Raw genomic sequence first — 13,203 nt, forward strand, 5'->3', positions numbered from 1 at the left:
GACTGAAATAAAGATGGGCCTATATTATCATCCACCCGGGCAAACTGGGGATATCAATGAAGAAATGGAAGCCGAGATGAAGCGAGAATGCAAAAGCGGTAACACGGTTATTATGGGAGACCAACTACCCAGGATAGACTGGAATCTTGGAAGCTCAAATTGCGCCAGGAAGACAGAATTCCTGGAGGCTATACAAGATTGTTTCAAGGAGCAGCTTGTTAGAGAACCAACGAGAGGAAATGCCACTCTGGATCTAATCCTAAATGGGTTAAGGGGACCTGCAAAGGAAGTGGAAGTAGTGGGACCGTTGGGAAACAGCGATCATAACATGATCAAGTTCAAGGTTGAGGTAGAAATACCGAAAGGAAAGAGAACCATAGCAACAACTTTCAACTTCAGGAAAGGAAACCACGAAGCAATGAGGGAAATGGTAAGGAAGAAACTTAGGAACACTTCCAAAAAATGGCAAACGATAGAACATACCTGGTCTTTTCTCAAGGACATGGTGAGCGAGGCGCAAAATCTGTATATCCCCAGATTCAGAAAGGGGTGCAAAAAGAGTCGAACAAAAGACCCGGCATGGATAACTAAAATAGTGAAGGAAGCAATAGGCAATAAGAAAAATTCATTCAGGAAATGGAAAACGGACAAAACTGAGGGGAACTGGAAAGAGCACAGGAAGTATCAAAAAGAATGTCACCGTGTGGTTCGAAAAGTCAAAAGAGAGTATGAAGAGAGGCTGGCCAGGGAAGCACGAAATTTCAAAGGGAAGCAACCGGCTAAAGGGAGGATGTGGGACCGCTGGATGACAGAGACAGGAAGGGAGTGGTGAAGGAGGAGAAAGAAGTGGCAGAAAGACTTAACATGTTCTTTTCGTCTGTATTTACAAACGAAGACACATCCAACATACTGAGCAATCCTTCAATGGAAATCAAGCAGAAAAATTAACATCCATTGAAGATGTATGCAGGCAGATAGAAAAACTAAAAACTGACCGGACGGAATCCATCCAAGGGTTCCGAAGGAATTAAAGGAGGAGATAGCGGAACTACTGCAGCAAATTTGCAATCTATCCCTGAAAACAGGCTTGATCCCAGAGGATTGGAAGATAGCCAACGTTACGCCCATCTTTAAAAAGGGATCAAGAGGTGACCCGGAAAACTACAGACCGGTGAGTCTGACCTTGGTCCCGGGGAAAATGGCAGAAGCACTGATAAAAGAAAACATCGATGAACATTTTGAAAGAAACGAACTTCTGATAACCAGCCAACATGGTTTCTGCAAGGGGATATCGTGCCTAAAGAACTTATTGCACTTCTTCGAAGGAATTAACAAATGGATGGACAGAGGAGACCCCCATAGACATCATATATCTAGATTTCCAAAAAGCCTTTGACAAGGTGCCCCATGAACGCCTACTCCGAAAACTGAAGAACCATGGGGTGGAAGGAGACGTACATAGATGGATCAGAAACTGGTTAGCGGGTAGGAAACAGAGAGTGGGAGTGAAGGGCCACTACTCGGACTGGAGGAGGGTCACGAGTGGGGTCCCGCAGGGCTCGGTGCTCGGGCCGCTGCTATTTAATATATTCATAAATGATCTAGAAACGGATGAAGTGTGAGATAATAAAATTTGCGGATGACACCAAACTATTTAGTGGAGCTCGGACTAAAGAGGACTGCGAAAAACTGCAAAGGGAGTTGAACAAACTAGAGAAATGGGCGACGAGATGGCAGATGAAGTTCAACGTTGAGAAATGTAAAGTATTACATGTGGGAAACAGAAACCCGAGATACAACTATACGATGGGAGGGATGTTATTGAATGAGAGTACCCAAGAAAGGGAATTGGGGGTAATGGTGGACATGACAATGAAGCCGACAGCACAGTGTGCAGCGGCCGCTAAGAAGGCGAAAAGAATGCTAGGCATAATCAAGAAGGGTATTACAACTAGAACGAAAGAAGTTATCCTGCCATTGTATCGGGCGATGGTGCGTCCACATCTGGAGTACTGCGTCCAATATTGGTTGCCGTACCTTAAGAAGGATATGACAATACTCGAGAGGATTCAGAGGAGAGCGACACGTCTGATAAAAGGGATGGAAAACCTTTCATACGCTGAGAGAATGGAAAACCTGGGACTCTTTTCCCTGGAGAAAAGGAGACTTAGAGGGGATATGATAGAGACTTAAAAGATCATGAAGGGCATAGAGAGAGTAGAGAAGGACAGATTCTTCAAACTTTCGAAAAATAAAAGAACAAGAGGGCATTCGGAAAAGTTGAAAGGGGACAGATTCAAAACGAATGCTAGGAAGTTCTTCTTTATTCAATATGTGGTGGACACCTGAAATGCGCTTCCAGAGGGCATAATAGGGCAGAGTACAGTACTGGGGTTCAAGAAAGGATTGGACAATTTCCTGCTGGCAAAACAACAGCAATCCTACCAGAAAACAGAAAAGAACTGGGAAGGCTGGAGATGTTGAACAGACGTTGCTGCAATGGTTTGTTGAAGCTAGAAGTCGACAACTGTCAATCAGTGGACCTCTGCTGATGGATAAAGCGGCACAGTTATCTGAAGAACTGGGCATAGAAGACTTCAAAGCAACAAAAGTATGGTTAAAGAGGTGGAAAGTTTGTAATGACATAAAATTTAAGAAGCAGCATGACGAAAAACAAGATGTGGATGAGTCTGGTACAGAAAGATGCGTCATGGAAGTGTTGACATCAGTCATTGGTGGATATGAACCATGTGACGTTTTCAATGCCGATGAGATGGGCCTGTACTGGCGTGCCATCCTTGATGGAACATTGGCTTTCAAACGCAGCAAAGCTGTTGGCTTCAAGGTGCCAAAGGAACGATTAACATTGCTGCTCAGTTGCAATATAGATGGTAGTGAAAAGAATCAAAATCCTCGGTGCTTCAAAAACATTAAACACCCTCATGTTGAATATGAAAGCAACAAAAACATATGGATGGCAATGACAATGTGGATTGAATGGTTACAGAAGCTTGACAATCTGATGAGAAGGCGTAGGAGGCACATTGTAATGCTGTGTGATAACTGCACAGCACACAGCAATGACGTAAGACTAACCAACATCAAACTCATGTTTCTGCCACCAAACATGACCTCTTTGATCCAGCCAATGGACCAAGGGATAATCGCAAACTTCAAATGTCATTACAGGTCACTCATCCTAAGAAATGTGATGGCAAGCATGGAAGTCAGCCGTCGAACAGCTGAGCTCGCAAGAAAAATGACGGTGCTCGATTCTTCATATGGTACGGGAGGCATGGAGTCGAGTCTCATCATCAACGATTTTAAATTGCTATCGATGTCCGAGCTTCATTCACGCATCTGATGAGACAACTGAAGCTGACACTTCGTCCATTGAACTCCCATTTGGACTCTCGTTACAAGAGTTTGAGCTGTATGTCACCACTGACAACGATCTGCCCACATCATCTCTGACAGCACTAATTCCGATATCTATACAGTCATAAAGGACACTGCAGACAACCAAGAGTCTGATGAGGACGGAGGTACTGTTGTTGTTATCAATACTAATGAACCACCTAAAGAAATTGTTTCCTTCTCGGACACGCTGAAATCCTACACATGCTGTGTTGTTATCTGGAAATAAATAGCTGTCACAACTATGGACAGTTTTACAGCATCAGTAGTCAGATACACAGCCTGAATCGTGCAATCTGCGCGCAGAAAACAATTACTGATTATTTCAGTAGAATGTTGGTTTTAAAAAAGGTTTATTGCATTAGGCCGAACAGTACTCTTTCTATAACTGAACAGTATTACATTGTATTAGGTGTGTTTCTAGTTGAATAAAAGTTTTATTGCATTTGACTACAGTGTACTGTGATTTTTCATGACTAAAAAGTGGTACTCCTATTAAACGCACACTACGTTTAAGCGCATGAAGTGATTCGGTCCGAAGGGCATGCACTTAAGTGGAGTCGACTGTATGTATACTATATTTAATAAAATAAATGGGTGGAGCTAAGGGAGCTCTCTGATTACATCAGTTCCCCTTCACCCCCAATTATGATGCATATCTATCTCTGCTTTTGCAGAGTGTGGTTCCATGTTAGATATATCATGCTTTGTTCTATGTACACATTTGGAAACATATATCCTAAGCTGATGTCATTCCAAAAGAACCAGAATATCATCAAATAACTTAATTATCACTCAGTGGTCATCTTGGTAAATTAATAGGTTTTTTTCTTCACAATTTTCACTTTTAAGATAAAATGGAAATCAATATGTTTGAAATAAGACCTTCTTTGTCTCAAGAGAAGGGTAGTGTTGGGGGGCGAGAGGTGCAAACAGAATAAACTACCAATAATGTCCATAAACTCTACTTGATTATTATTTAATCAAGAACATTTCATGATAGTTCCCATTTGGTGCAAATGTCTTTAAAAACAGATCATTTCCCATTACTTTATTGAACTAATTTTCCACCTACTAGACCACATCAGTATATTAACTGTCTTGCTTTATTAAATAAATCAAGGATTTATTCTCTCTGGTTTTCTATTCTATCAGGGTACTAGTCGAAGATGCTTGTGTTATCTCATGCAAGGTAAGGACTTAGAACCAAATTTATGTTTGCTCTGTGGGTAAATGTATAAGACTGGTACAACTGTAAAACCACAAGTGGGAGTGTGTGGTGCAGTGGTTAGAGCTACAGCTTTGGCTCCCTGAAGTTGTGGGTTCAAATCCCGCACTGCTCCTTGTGACCCTGGGCAAGTCACTTAATCCCCATTGCCCCAGGTACATTAGATAGAGTGGGAGCTCCCCAGGACAGTTAGGGATAAATGCTTGAGTACCTGAATAATTTACTTACAGGTCCAGCATCCATTTCCCCTCCCCTCCTCTCCCCCAGGTCTAGCATCCATGTCCACTCCTCCCCCCTCCCACTTGTAGTGCAGCATCAACTCCTCCCCTTGTCGGTCTATCATCCATGCCCCCTCCTCTCCCCTGCCCACTTGTAGTCCAGGATTCATGTCCCCTCCATTTTCCCCCTCCCTTGCAGTCCAGCATCCATGTTCCCTCCTCTCTCCCCCAACATAGGCTTAGCATCCATGTTCCCTCCTCTCCGCCCCATTACAGGGCTAGCATCCATGTTCCCTCCTTCTCCTCCCCCAAAATTTTAGTCTAGCATCCATGTCCCCGTCCCCTCCTTCACCCCAGCATGGGTCTGACCTGTCTCCCTCCCTCTGACCAACCTCCCTGTGAGATCAGATATACCTGTGGTCCTTCCAGAGGCTGGCAGAGGCAGTGCTATGAACAGGCTGCTTGCGGCTGGCCCTACTAGGGCCTTCCCTCTGTTGCATCATGTCTACAGGAAGTGATACAGTAGAGGAAACACCCTGATGGAGCTGGCCACAAGCAACCTGTTCACAGCACTGCCTCTGCCGGCCGGCTTTCACTGCTACTCTGAGAGGCCCGCAGGTATGTCTGATCTCACCAAGGGGGGGGATGTTGTCAGTGGGAGGGAAAGAGGCCAGACTCACGCAGGGGAGAAGGAAGGTAAAAGGACAGGGTCAGAACATAAGGTTTTCATAGAATTTTGCACAGCATGTGAATTCTGCATGGATGGTAAATTCTGTGCTGTGTTGCAGTTGCGCAGAATTCCACCAGGAGTAATATCTTACACAGAAAAACAAAAGCAGCACAAGTTAAAGTAGCTACGACAATATCAAGAATTAAAGATAAGTTCAATCAACACGTATGTTCTTGTACTTTTTTTTTTCCTTCTTACCTGTTCCATAAACAAACTTGCGGAGGTTTGGAGCAGACTGTTGCTGTCTTAGAAAAGCTTCTGCTGCCTTTTGCTTAAGACTTTCCTTCCACTTCAGAGCACCTGAAAAGTTGAGGAATATTTTAGAGCATCTTTCTGAAATTCTGCCTGCACTAAGTTTATAGCACTAAAATTGGAAAAATGAAGCCTTTGCCTTAGGTTTTATTCATTAGTATACCCCTATATTGGCATGCCTAACATTTAGATTCCCTCAATTATATCATCTTAGAGTTAAGTGTAGGCAGGGCCAGCTCAACCTATGGACCAGGTAAGGTTCTGGCCCTGAGTGTCAGTGATAAAGTGTGCCAAAATCCCAATTTAATCTACCTTCAAACTTCTAGAGGGCTGGATGCCAGAATGGGATTTTAGTATCCTTTATCATTGGTGCTCTGAACCAGTGCATCATCTGGTCCAAAAGGAGGGGGAGATTTGAGAGAGAGAGAGGGGGAATATTGGGTTACTGTTAGGGGGGAGGAGAGATAAACCAGATTGCAGGGATTGGGGGTACAAATGCAAACGTTGTCTCAGGGCATCATAGACCCTTGAGACGAACCTGAGTGTGGGCATCTAAATATGGCAAGGATACAAGTAATGTGCAGAATACTGTAAGCTACCCACATTAAGTGGGAGCCCTACCTAAGTCCTGCCCATATGCCAACTATATGTACTCCTCCCCACTTCAAATATACAAATTAAGTGACTATTTGCAGACATACCCATATAAATGCAAGTATTCTAAATATTTAATAATAAATATAGAAGCTCCACTTTCTGGATTGAGAGCACTATCTCAACGGAAGAAAAGCCTCAGGTTTTATCTTGGTAGAGCATAAATGCTCAGACCTCCTCCGCCCACATCATTGGCAAAAACTTCCAAGGGGAATGTGCTATTACCACTATTCAGTTTTAGTGCAGGACTGAGATACACAGCTGCCTCTGTACTGTGAAGATACAAGTGCGCTGGTGAGAGCGAGCAAGCGAGCAACTCAAATTGTGTGGGAAAGTGAAAGTCGATATGCCCTGAAGAAACGGTCTTATACGTGAAACATTGGCTACTGTTTAAATATCACTTGTATCTTCACAGCACAGAGGCAGCTTTGTATCTCAGCAGTCCTGCACTAAAACTGAATAGTGGTAATATTCCCCTCGGAGGTTTTTGCCAATAATGTGGGAGGAGGAGGTCTGAGGATTTATGCTCTACCAAGATAAAACCTGAGGCTTTTCTTCCGTTGAGATGGTGCTCTCAATCCAGAAAGTGGAGCATCTATATTTATTATTTATTTATCCACTTCTACCATTTTAGATATATTAGTATTCTAGATATTTACATGCATAAATGTAGATGCATACATTATAGAACTGCCCTTTTAATATCTCTGTAATATACATGCAAAGAAGGCGGGTCTTTTTCAATTGAAGGAAGCTCTGGAACGAAAAGGCATAGGATGAATATGCCACAAGGTAAATGCTCAAAGGCAATATTTCCCAAGTCAGTCCTGGTGTACCCCCCTTGCCAGTCAGGTTTTCAGGATAACCACAATGAATATGCATGTAAGATTTGCATGCAATGAAGGCAGTGAATGCAAATCAATCTCATGCCGTTATCTTTTAAGGACGAAGAACTTGTAGATCTATTCATCTTTATACATTGTCATTTCCTTCAGTTTAAAGCGTTCATAATAGAAATTGCATTGTGCATTCACACTCGTATTTTTTTTACTGCACTATGGAATGAGTTACCATTATAGATTAGAGCCTGTATGTCTTATAACATTTTTCGTATATTATTGAAAATTGCACATTTATTTTGTATTAGAATGATATTGATTTTGATTTAAGATCCAATTACAGTAGATTCTCAGTTAACTGGAACCCATGGGGATTGGTAGATGCCGGATAAATGTAATTTTTGGTTTGAAAGTTACTACTAAAAATAGGCCTAACTAATACTATACGCCATACTATGCCATACCATAAACAGTTCCAGACAAACTAAAGGACATGTGGTAAGCAAAGTGTGGGCGTACTCAGGTGTGGCATGCCAAGTTTATACTTAAATTTCTGCCAGAAAATTGATTTTTTTCATTTTTATTTAAAATATTACAGTATTTCTTTGTTTTCTTTTCTGGTTGCTTGAGTTCCGGTTAACAAAGAGTCTACTGTAATTATCTCCTGTATTTGTACCTACTGACTTTATCGTAAACCAAATCAAGCCCTAGATATATAGAGATGATCCGGTATATAAGTTTAAAGATTAGAACATAAGAAATGCCATACTGGGACAGACTGAAGGTCCATCAAGTCAAGTATCCTGTTTCCAACAGTTGCCAACCCAGATCTCAAGTACCTAGCTAGATCCCAAGTAGTACAAGATATTTTATGCTACTTATCCTAGGAATAAGAAGAATAGGAAGAGGAGATTCACTCTACTTAAGGAGTGGGTTGGGAGGCAAAGGAAAGAAGAAATGCTAGATTGGAGGGGGGGCTGCTTGACTAAAGGGGGTAGTGCCTTAAACTACTGAAGATAGGGAGTGCATGGCTGAAGGTTCTCCAAGGGCAGGGGTCAGCAACTTGCGACTCTTCTCCCATGGCCCCCCAAACCTACTAAAGTACCTGGTGGTTCAGCGGGGATCTTCATGGCAGGAGCATGGCCCTCTTGCTCCTACCTCCTCAAACCTGCCTTCTAAAATGGCTGCCCTGACCTCTCAAAGCTCACAGTACTACAGGAAATATTGGGTAGACTGGAGAGGCCATGTTTCCACATTTTACTATATTTGGGAATATTTCATAAGCATACAAATTTTTTAAAAATGAGCTGGAAAAAGTCACTAAAGAGTTTAGTACAAGGGTGGGCAACTCCGGTCCTCGTGGGCCGGAATCCAGTCGGGTTTCAGGATTTCCTCAATGAATATGCAGAATGCTTCTCACACAGAGGTAATATTGACAGGCTACTTTTAAATAGCCTCTCACTGTCCAGTTAATCAAAGTGCAGAAGCCATTAAAGTTTAGGTAAGGCGAGGCAAAACAAAAAAGATGACCAAAGCTAAGTTTACTAGCCTTGTAAAAAAATAAACCTGTCTGCATGCCACACTTCCCCCATGCCTTACCAAACTGCTTACCTGCTGTTTCTGCTGAAGAAAACTCAGCCTCATTATACTCGTCTTCTTTAAGCAGATCTTCCACATCTTCTTCCAGTTTCAATTGTTTAACACTTTCTGTTTTAGTACCCTGTTTTTCTTCCTCCTGAGAGTTCTCTAACTCTGAATCATCATTCGACCCACTCTCATCCTCAGATGATTCTCCTTCAGCCTCAGAATCAAGAGTGAAACTATCTTCTGCTGTACAATTCCCAGAATCTAAAATCAAGGAAGCTTTTTTGCCATCAACTCTCTTTTTTGCCTCTTGCTTCTTCCTATTCTCCTCTGTTTTTGCTGGATTCCCATAATCACCTGCTCTGCTCAGTGCCTTGGAATCAGTGCCTGAAATTTTGTCCTGTTCCTCATCTCTGTCTTGCCCTAGATCATTTTCTTCATCATTTCCAACACACTCTTCACTACTGGATTCTTTGTTGTGGTCCCCTCCCATTTCATCCTCGTCCCTCACGCTTCCCTCAAGATCATCATCACTGTCGGCAAATACTGGCATTTCTAGTCCAGCTTTGACACTTTTTGAATCATCAAGTTTTGGACGTTTGGCAGTCATAACATATGCTTTTGTTTCTTGCTGCAGCACTATCTCTTTATTCTCTTCTCCATCACTCTCCTTGGAGTCATCTTCAGACTCTTCATCACTCTCCTTGGAGTCGTCGTCCTCATCCTCCTCCTCCTCATCAGCAGCTTCAATGTCATTTTTGCCATCCTCAAAGACAGCCTTCCGACGTACCCTGCCAGTCTTTGAATCCACTAATGTTTCTTCTTTTGGCATGACAAATCTGTAGTGAATAATAAAGAGATAAAAATGAAATTCTAATCATACTTCACCTCTAAGTCAATCTGTGAACAAATAACAAAATTTACTGATAACCAATATTGTACACATTAAACAATTCTTGGAGATACTGTTAACGGCAGTGCTGTACACTGCTATGAGTCGGGCCTGGGCTTGATCTGAGACTAATAGTTTATTCATCACACTGGCCAGAGATATTGCAGAGGTACTGCTTACAGTGCAACATCTAATGGTCTAATGAAGAGCCCATGCCTACAGGGTTCTGGAAAATGTATTGGTTATTGAAATACATTAAGTTGGGAGGGGAGATAAACTAAAAAACAAAATCCCCAGATAGTTAAACTGCAGAAACATAGCACCAGATCCCTATCCTGGCAGGATGTTTAGATTATTGAACATAGTTATAGCAAGGTCTTCCACTTCCTACATCAGTTGATGCTGCTGCAAAAGAAGCACTCATTACAGACCCCTTGGTAGGGATAACTGTGGCCATAACTTAAGGGTTACATTTATTTATTTATTTTTAGTATTTTATACAACTTATAACCTAAGTGGTTTTTACATTCAGGTATTCAAGCATTTTTCCCTGTCTGTCCTGGTGGGCTCACAATCTATCCAATGTACCTGAGGCAATGGGGGATTAAGTGACTTGTTCAGGGTCACAAGGAGCAGCATAGGATTTGAACCTACAACCTCAGAGTGCTCTAATCACTGCGCCACACACTACAGATTTGCTGCTCACAATTGCGGAGATCCAGAGGATGCTGTGGTTCAAGGCTCCTGGTCAAGAACTTGCACTGTAATGACCAGACTAGGATGGAGAGGGGGGAAGCATATAGGAAAATTCCTGGGTTGTTGCAACCCAGTCCCGATCCTGGTTCTGACGGAGCCTGAAGTACAGTATAAAGAAGCAGAACAACCATCTATTAGGCAAACATGGTTCTTTTTGTTGCATAGAGCATTCTGGACCCCTACTAGATTACAAAAATTAGATTGCTCTAAGTCTAATAGATGCTGGCATTGTAAAATTGAAATTGGAACTCTAGACCATCTTTTATTTTATTGTCCATGTATTCAGGCATTTTGGATATCAATATGGGATCAAGTTAATATGTTGATGGAGAGTCATGTGGCTTTATCCTATGACACAGTGATTTTTGGAATGTGTATGAGGGCCAAATGCCAAATATCTGCAGCAAACAATAAATTATTGTTGATTCTTACGGGAGTGGGAATTCAACAGATAACAACTAATTGGAAAGAATGTTCTAGATTGAATTGTAATTTTTGGTGGAACTCAGTTTGTCATATGTATAAGATGGAAAGATTTTTTGCGATACAGAGGGGGTATTTTAAAAGATTTCAAGACGTGTGGAGGCCATTAATTGAATATTATAACGAGTAAAGTTTATTCTTTTTCCTTAGGGGATAATATATAGAAATGGGATGGGATGGGAGGGATAGGGAGGGAAAAATATTGGAAAGATGTTGTTATGAAAAATAAGGAGATATATGTAATAGGATGAGATATTTATTGTTGTGCATTACTGGGTATAATAAAATGTTTAAAGTGTTTGAGGAAGAAGGATGGGGGGAGGGACAGATTTCATGTCAGATTAATTGTATTATCAAAAAGGGATGTATAATTATATATAAATTTGGAAGGAATATTTTATTGATATGGAAAAGGGTGGGAGGTGGGGGGGGAATAAAAACATGTATAATAATATTGTTTAAGAATGCCAAGTGTGTTATGTAAATTAATTGTAATAATACTGTACACTTGTTGAAAGAAATAAAAAGGAATAAAGATTAAAAAAAAAAAAAAGAAGCAGAACAACCAACCAGGTTCTGAGGAACTTGAGAAGCATCATGCAATACTAGGTATCTAAACAGATTCTTGGATCCTGCCTTGGACTTGTAATCTTGCTTGGCCATTGCTGGAAGACAGGATGCTGAGCTTGATGGACCTTTGATCTGACCAAATATTAGAATATTTATGTTCTTATCTTTGGATTTAAAGAGGGCAAGTAGCAAATGGAAAAAATAACTTCTAATGTACATATGGTGAGTTATCACTAAAGAAGAGGATCTTAAGAGTCACTGTGAACAATCCTCAGCTAAGTTTGCTGTTAACAGTCAAACACAGACAAAATATTAAGAACTATTTGAAAGTAATAAAAAAAAAAAACCTGTATAAATTGATACAGTGTGAATAGTGAAAAATATTATAAAAAAGCTACTAAGAAGGTCCACATAAATGATAAAGATGGATTGGCTCTCCTATAAAGAAAGGCTAAACTGATTAGGGCTCAGGATTTATAGAAAAGAACATTTAATGCAACCATATTGGGAAAAAGGGGTTCTGAACTTTGGAAAAAGGGGTTCTGAACTTTGGAACTCTGCCCTTGGAGATCACAACTGTCTCAAATTAATTGAGATTCCAGCAATTAGTGAAAACTTGGTTATCTTGTGAATATCTTGGAGAATTTTTAAGTCCATCAAATGATTAAGGGAAGATTAGGTACTTACCTTGATAATCTTCTTTCTAGTAGATAGGAACATAAGTCTATGCTCCTAGTGGAATGTACCTTTAAGGATACAGGAGGTCGCTTTCCAATTCCGATATAAGCAGAAGAAATGGTTATACAAATCCATCTAGAAATGGTCGCATTTGAAGCCAGCTAGCCCTGATGGCTAGTACCCACCAACACAAAGAGATGATCAGACAGTTGAAACTCATTTGTCACTTCTGGATAATGAAGTAACACTCTGCAAACATCCCGCAATTTCAGAACTTTGTCACTCTTCTTGGACCCAGAGGGTGTGAAGGCAGGCACTTCCTGGTTGACGTGGGAGACTACTTTTGGCAAGAATGAGGGGACTGTACGCAGTAAAACTAAAGTCTCCAAAAATGTTAGAAAAGGTTCTCTGAGGATAAAGCCTGCAGTTCAGACACCCGTTATGCTGATGTGACAGCCACTAAAAATGTTGTTTTAATTGTCAGGTCCATCATTGATGCCTTTTCCAAATGAGAATGAGATTAAAACTCCACGTTGGAAAAGGTTGAAATACTGAAGGATGCTAACATAATGCTCTCTTCAAATATCTGGATACATCTATGTGAGAGGCCAATATCATTTTAATAGTTTGGATTTTGAAGCATGGTAGACCTGCTATCTGTACTTTCAGGGAGCCAATCACCAGGCTTTTTTCAAGCCCCTCTTGAAGGAATGCTAGAACCAAAGAAATCGGAACAGTGACTAGGTCCTCACTCTTCTGTGCACACCAGCCCTGGAACACTTCCAGGACTTCGCTTAGGCGGTCAATGTTGTCCGTTTCTTGGACCTTAGGAGAGTAGTTATAACCACTTCTGAATAGCTTTTATATGCTAAGGCTACATGCTCAAGAGTCATGACGTAAGA

At 41.2% G+C, this 13,203-nt stretch overlaps 1 protein-coding gene across 4 annotated transcripts in view; it reads right to left on the bottom strand.

Annotated features, from left to right (window-relative positions):
* The window catches only part of BMS1 (BMS1 ribosome biogenesis factor), a 95,918-nt gene that overhangs the window by 43,271 nt on the left and 39,444 nt on the right, over positions 1–13,203 (bottom strand). For all 4 annotated transcript variants that reach the window (XM_033942274.1, XM_033942275.1, XM_033942271.1 and 1 more), the window contains exons 10-11: positions 8,950–9,761; positions 5,792–5,893 (exon numbers count right to left, since the gene is read on the bottom strand). In XM_033942274.1, coding sequence (XP_033798165.1) covers positions 5,792–5,893; positions 8,950–9,761 — 914 coding nt within the window. The remainder of the gene's footprint in view (positions 1–5,791; positions 5,894–8,949; positions 9,762–13,203) is intronic.

This window comes from Geotrypetes seraphini, chromosome 4 (assembly GCF_902459505.1).
Source record: "Geotrypetes seraphini chromosome 4, aGeoSer1.1, whole genome shotgun sequence".
In the NCBI taxonomy this organism is placed as follows: Eukaryota; Metazoa; Chordata; class Amphibia; order Gymnophiona; family Dermophiidae; genus Geotrypetes; species Geotrypetes seraphini.